Source organism: Triticum dicoccoides, chromosome 2B (genome assembly GCF_002162155.2).
Source record: "Triticum dicoccoides isolate Atlit2015 ecotype Zavitan chromosome 2B, WEW_v2.0, whole genome shotgun sequence".
Classification (NCBI taxonomy): Eukaryota; Viridiplantae; Streptophyta; class Magnoliopsida; order Poales; family Poaceae; genus Triticum; species Triticum dicoccoides.
Window position 1 is genome coordinate 130844845 of NC_041383.1, and position 7380 is coordinate 130852224.

At 44.9% G+C, this 7380-nt stretch overlaps 1 protein-coding gene across 1 annotated transcript; it reads right to left on the reverse strand.

Annotated features, from left to right (window-relative positions):
- Positions 1-2390: 2390 nt before the first annotated feature.
- On the reverse strand, positions 2391-3416 carry LOC119360661. The gene is made up of 3 exons (XM_037626201.1): positions 3164-3416; positions 2829-3001; positions 2391-2747 (listed from the first exon to the last, which is right to left on the reverse strand). Exons 1-3 carry the CDS (start codon positions 3414-3416, stop codon positions 2391-2393), a joined length of 783 nt encoding a protein of 260 aa, XP_037482098.1.
- Positions 3417-7380: the final 3964 nt, after the last annotated feature.

Sequence of the window (7380 nt, forward strand, 5' to 3'; positions counted from 1 at the left end):
ATTTGAATTCTTGAAGGAATCTTGGCTTTCTAGATCCGCTTGTAATGGACTCTTTGTTCAAGCCATTGATAAATAGACTAGGTACTGGATTTCCTAGTTTTACTCAGGGTCCAAAGCACGCCATCAGTATTTTCATTAAGATCAAGGTGCCCTTCTCCCACTCACCCATAGTGAACATTTTTCCAACTCCATGGAAGATCATAATGTAGATAACAAAAAAAAATAAAGGGCCCTCCATTCGGAAGTAACTAGTGTGGCTTTTGTTCAAACCACGTCAGTTATGTGTGAATGGAGGTAGTTGAATACTATTTATTAATCCTCGTAATAGTTAACGTCTCCAATATGATTTAACATTTATTGAAAAGAAACTTTCATATGCTTTATTTTTATAGAATATTTATGATGGAGTCCTTTAGATGTCCTTTAACTGTTGACGTGAGTTTGATTGAACAATAATAAATGGCAATTGTGATTCTTTTGAAATGCTTGTAAGTAATGTTCTGCTGAGCCATGAAAAAAGTAATATTCTACCGATCTTGAACTCCAACTTTAGGTTAAGGGAAATAACTCATATCAATTAATCAACACACAAATCAATTTAATTGTATTATAGACATTTTAACACACACCTCGGGAAAAACTTTAAGAATACGTCAACCGAAAGGAACGAAACTACAAATTCTCACGGATTCTGCACATAACTAATTGTTGAACAGTTTGTGTGCAGGGGCTATTTATGTTGTGTTGCGTGGTTCTCCTACTGGTTCGATAACCTTGGTCTCATCACTGAGGTAAAGACTTACCGTTGTTGTGCTGCATCATCCCTTCCTCTTTGGGGAAATACTTAAGTAGTTCTAGCAGACATCAATAACCAAGTTGTGCAAAACCAAGGCCGATTGGCCCCCTGTCAATGTATATACATGTCACAACCTGCCAGGTGTAGACAAGCTCTACCAATTACTATAAAAAGTTCTAGAAAATCACATTATTACATGCGTGTGCATTATTAAAGAGAACAATGTACTATATAATCAGCATGTGTGTGTGTGGTTCATTATGTATGGTTGTAGTTAGCGGAAGGAATTTAACAACATGGTGTTTAGCATTTCCCTAAAAATGATATTTAGCATCTGTCCTTGAGATAGGATATAAATTTTGTTCAACATCATATGTCCTTGGCGCATGTCTGCAACCAGCATACCAAATTCACGCACATTGCAGAGACTGAGCTCAAGATGATAAAGCAGATTATAGAAGCTATAACCCTAACAAATGAGGAATGCATTGGATTTATGGCATGTGGAAATCGAGAGAATTCAACACCGCCACGGTGTAGAGTTTGCTTTCACCAAATGGTTTCATTGATCCTTATGTGAAATCCATTTCTATATGCCATCTTCATCCTTTATTGGCGGATTTGGTAAGCCAAGAATGACCTGATTTTTTTGGGCATCCATAGCTCGGCCAGTGATACCATACGCCGAACCACGAAAAGGATTACTACATGGTAAAGAGATATGTAACTTTAGATAAGACAACCCTTCTCCCCTTTTGTTTCTTTCTCCTTATGCGACTTGTCTAGTTCTTTTTTCTTCTCTTCACTTTATTTGCCTTTTTTAGTCTTGTAATCCATGTAAGGCTTTTCCGATTCGGTTTCGGATTGAAATATTTTTTCCATGCGACCAAGACAAAATTAGATACATGGAAAGAAAAAAACTATTGGTCACATCGGACAAACTGTCAACATGTAATTAAGTTACACATCTTTATCTTGGCAAAGATGAACATCCAGCACATTCACCTTGCTCTAGGACATTTACCTCTTCAAAACACTCTCACCAGAAAAATAAAAAATCTAGACACGAAAAAAGAAAGTGTATAATAGTAATTCTCATTTCACAACATACGACAAAAATAGCTAGGTTGTTCTTGGATTTCGCTACAAATCAAACGTTAGATTTTTTTACCATGACATATCAAACATTTTCCCTGATAGCATCACTCAGGTAACTATCAGTGGCTAATAAAGTCCCGTAATACACAGCTTTGCAGGGTATGCCTATAGAACATGTTGATACAAAGACCATTTAGATCACTACATAGTCTTATGTGAGTTTACAGAGGGGGTACTAGTTACTCCAAATGGACAATAGAGGTAAAGAAGATATCCAGAATAAAAATTTCAGCAACTAGAATGAAATGCCTTGGCTCCAAGAGCACGACCAAGACCAAATTTCTATCCTTATTAACGATGCCATTCATGCATCTTAACCATGCCAAAACTAAATAAAATGAGACGAGACGCATGACCATGCACTGCGCATGAGGATCCTCTCCTCACATATGGGAGAAAAACAACACGAAGAAGATGCTCCACGATCGGCGCCTCACTACAACTCGAACTCCATATCGTCCAAGGATGACATCATATCATCGAGGGGGAAGCTGGCGCTCGAGCTGGTGCCGGCGCCGTCGTGGCCACCAGTACTGTAGCCATTTCTATTATAGACCAGGGCGCTGTGGTCCCCCTCGGATCTCACCATGTTACGCCAACCCTCCTGCTGCTGCAACGCCTGATACATCGGCAGAGGCCCCATGTCGACGCTGCCGGTGACGTACTGCGCCTGGGGCTGGAAGACTGGTGGCTTCCAGCCCTCCTGCTGGTGCGGTGGCGCCTGATACATCGGCGGAGGACCCATGTCGGCACTGCCGCTGATGTATGGCGCCTGGGGTTGGAAGACTGGTAGCTGCCCGCCCGCCTGCTGCTGCAGTGGCGCTTGATACATCGACGAAGGCCCCATGTTGGCTCTACCGACGATGTATGGCACCTGGGGCTGGAAGACCGGTGGCTGCCCGCCCGCCTGCTGCTGCGGGGGCGCTTGATACATCGGCGGAGGCCCCATGTTGACGCTGCCGGTGACGTATGGTACTTGGGACTGGAAGACCGGCAGCTGCGGGTTGGTTTTAGCGATGCGCTCAACGAGGCTCTTGTGGATCTCCCCTGACGTACAGCCAACACTGGCGACCTCCTCGGCGTTGAGGTTGTCACCGAGCATGGCCTTGTGTAGGAGGGCCCTGATGTCGCGGTCCTCACGCTCGCTTTGGAGCTTGTTGGCCTGGTGCTGGAGCTTGGCCAGGCACTTGGTGAGGAACTTCTCCTGGCTCATCGTCTTCTTTAACTGTGGCATGTTCGGCATGGCCTTGTACCGATTCAGGATTTCCACCACCTCGGCATGGGATGGGTAAACATACGGCTCCGATGCGCCCTCGTCATACACCAGAACGCAGGCCTTGGTGTTGCATAGGATGCCTAGCTCGCCTACCTTCTTCGTCAGGTAGTTGCGACGCGTCTCGTAGGTACGACGACGGGTGGAGTCCTTGCCGATGTACCGGAGGGGCACCTTCTTGCGAACCATTGCCGTTCGAAGGGTTAAACGAGTAGACGAAAAGGGAAGTTGCTCGTTTTTGGTGAGTTCAAAGGAAGGATGAAGGCGTGGATTTATAGGGGAGGATCGGCCAGGATGAGCATGTTGCAGCCTTCCGGCCTTCACTCTGCTCATCTCTAACTTTGGTGTCCATTTACAGCCTTTCTCTCTCTACGTAGATATGCATGGTGGTGCTAGCTAGCCCATTAATGCGTCCTAAAATTATAAAATTTCTGTATAATTAAATATTTGCTCAGAATCGATCGAGAGAATTTTTTTGGGTGACGAAAACATTTTGTGATTGTATAATAAGCCATAGAACATGCATGCATACATTTTTTTAGCTACGTATTGCAAAATTAATTGTGCATTTAATGTTTTCTAAAGTTGGATTGGTATTCAAACATGTACAATGTCCCATAACCGCGTAGAAAATATCAATAAATAACATACTACAAAAAGTATCTCATGATGTAGTGGTAATCAAAAATTACAAATCTACTAAGATATACAAGCAATTAAACTACAATTCATATGCACTGTGTGGATAAGTTCTGCCCATTTTTTGCAACACATGTATTGTATGTTATTCCATATATACAGCAGGTTGGATGACTACTGCTGCTTTCTGACCTAGTGGTATGTAGTCATTGTATTCACCACCGCATACTTACTTCCAGACTTAGTTATGTAGTCCAAGTAAGTAATAACTTTCATACAGACCCACCACTTGATGACTGATATGTCTCCAACGTATCTATAATTTATGAAGCATTCATACTATTTTATTATCTGTTTTGAATGATTATGGGCTTTATTATACACTTTTATATTACTTTTGGGACTAACCTATTAACCGAAGGCCCAACCCATATTGCTGTTTTATTGCCTGTTTCAGTATTTCGAAGAAAAGGCATATCAAACAGAGTCCAAACGAAATGAAACCTTCGGCAACGTGATTTTTTGGAAGATTATCATCCTGGAGACTTGGAGTCCACGTCAGAAGATACTCGAGCAGCCCAGGAGATAGGGGGGCGCCCCCCTACTGGGTGTGCCCCCTGTCTCGTGGACCCCTCGAGCACCCCCCGACCGACTTCTTTCGCCTATATAAGCCTACGTACCCTAAAACCATCGAATATCAAGATAGATCAGGAGTTCCGCCGCCGCAAGCCTCTGTAGCCACCAAAAACCTCTCGGGAGTCCGTTCCGCACCCTGCCAGAGGGGGATCCTTCACCGGTGGCCATCTTCATCATCCCGGCGCTATCCATGACGAGGAGGGAGTAGTTCATCCTCGAGGCTGAGGGTATGTACCAATAGCTATGTGTTTGATCTCTCTCTCTCTCATGTTCTCTCTCGTGTTCCCTCTATGGCACGATCTTGATGTATCCCGAGCTTTGCTATTGTAGTTGGATCTTATGATGTTTCTCCCCCTCTACTCTCTTGTGATGAATTGAGTTTCCCCTTTGAAGCTATCTTATCGGATGGAGTCTTTTATGAGAACACTTGATGTATGTCTTGCCGTGCTTATCTGTAGTGACAATGGGATATCATGTGCCACTTGATGTATGTTTTGGCGACCAACTTGCGGGTTCCGCCCATGAACCTACACATAGGGGTTGGCACACGTTCTTAACTCTCTGGTAGAAACTTTGGGACACTCTTTGAAGTACTTTGTGTTGGTTGAATAGATGAATCTGAGATTGTGTGATGCATATCGTATAATCATGCCCACGGATACTTGAGGTGACAATGGAGTATCTAGGTGACATTAGGGTTTTGGTTGATTTGTGTCTTAAGGTGTTATTCTAGTACGAACTCTTGAATAGATTGATCCGAAAGAATAACTTTGAGGTGGTTTCGTACCCTACCATAATTTCTTTGTTTGTTCTCCGCTATTAGTGTCTTTGGAGTGACTCTTTGTTGCATGTTGAGGGATTGTTATATGATCTATCTAGGTTATTATTGTTGAGAGAACTTGCACTAGTGAAAGTATGAACCCTAGGCCTTGTTTCCTACCATTGCAATACCGTTTACGCTCACTTTTATCGCTTGTTACCTTGCTGTTTTTATAATTTCAGATTACAAATACCTTTATCTACCATCCATATTGCACTTGTATGACCATCTCTTCGCCGAACTAGTGCACCTATACAATTTACCATTGTATTGGGTGTGTTGGGGACACAAGAGACTCTTGTTATTTGGTTGCAGGGTTGTTTGAGAGAGACCATCTTCATCCTACGCCTCCTACGGATTGATAAACCTTAGGTCATCCACTTGAGGGAAATTTGCTACTGTCCTACAAACCTGTATACTTGCAGGCCCAACAACGTCTACAAGAAGAAGGTTGTGTAGTAGATATCAATGACTTCGAGTCGAGGAAATATAATGTCCTTGGTGCATTGCTCCGCCACAAGGCGGGCTCCTTTCAAGACACTATCGTAATATATTTCGGGCTTGCGGTGCTCCTTCCCCTTCGGCGGTCCCTTGGTCATCAGCTTTTCCGCATCCATCTTCCCCCAGTGCACCTTTGCATGGGCGAAGGCCATTCGCGCACCCTCCATACAGACCGACCGCTTGATGACTTCGAGTCGAGGGCACGCACTCACAAGCCGCTTCATGAGCCCGAAGTAACTGCTTGGAATCGGCTCGGTGGGCCATAGATGGATTATTAAATCCTTCACGGCTAGCTCGGCCGCCTTACGCAGTTTGATCAGCTGCTTCAGTTGATCGACAAAGGGCACTGGATAATTCGGTGCCAGATACTACATACAGAAGAGCTTATCTGCAGTGTTCCTTTCTTCGGCTCGGTAGAATTGGGCGGCATCAGATATGTTGCATGGCAGCTCCGCAAATACCCCTGGAGAAATCAGAATTCAAATTATCAACTTATTTTTCTCCTTTCAACTACCCGCATTGTATAGAAAAATCCTTACCAGCCGCAATTATTCTCGCCTCCTGGATTTCCTTCAGGGCACCTTGGGCTTCCCCTCGGGCATCACTTGTGTCTTGGCGAGCTTGGGAGAGTTCGGATTCTTTCCCTAATAAACTCTGCTCCAAGGTCTCGCATTTCTTCATGACCTCCTGAAGCTCTTGCTCAGCTTCAATAACCCGGGCATCATGCTTTTCGCGGAGAGCCTGCTCTATGGCTGCCTTCTTCTTGGCTTCGGCCACAGCCTTCTTAAGAGCCTCAATTTCGGCCGCCGCCCCTAGAACACATCATAAAAATATTTTCACCATGCACACTTATTCATTTGTGCTAAATAAACAAGGTTTCTGTATATACCTTGGTTATCCTCCAACTGCTTCTTCACTCGGCCAAGTTCTCCTTCGGCCCGCTCCAGACTCTGCCTCAGTCCGGATACTTCCACAGTATGAGAGGCGGCAGTCGTTATAGACGCCTGCTTTTAAAAAGAGAGATATAGATGTCATCAAGTGAGTCTCCTGCGAACATAAATTTGATCCTTTGTCCGGTTCTTTCTTTCACCGAACAGTGTATCAGGGGCTACTATCTATACTATGACACTCTTCCAAAACTGGTAAAACATACCTCAAAGCCTCTTATAAGGCTGATGCAGGATTCATTCAGTTCACTCTCAGCAGACTGAATCTTCTCAATCACCGCACCCATAAGGGCACGGTGTTCATCGATGATGGAGGCGCTTTTCAGCGCCGCCAATAAAGTATCCGGCACCTCTGGTTGGACAGAGGTTGCCGGTGGAACAGGCATACCCCCTCCAGCAGAGGGAGGCCGCCTGCCGGATTCTGGAGCCGTATTGTTCTCCGGAATTGCGTCCGGCTGGGGGCCGAATTCAAGATCGCCCCCGCCGTCGACGTCCATGGGAGCCTTCTCTCCCATGGGTCCGGTCCCCGAAGTTTGACCTCCAGGCGCCGCCTTTACGATCTCCCCCCTCCTTGGCCTGGGCCCTCCCTGGATGAAACCTCGGTGTCATT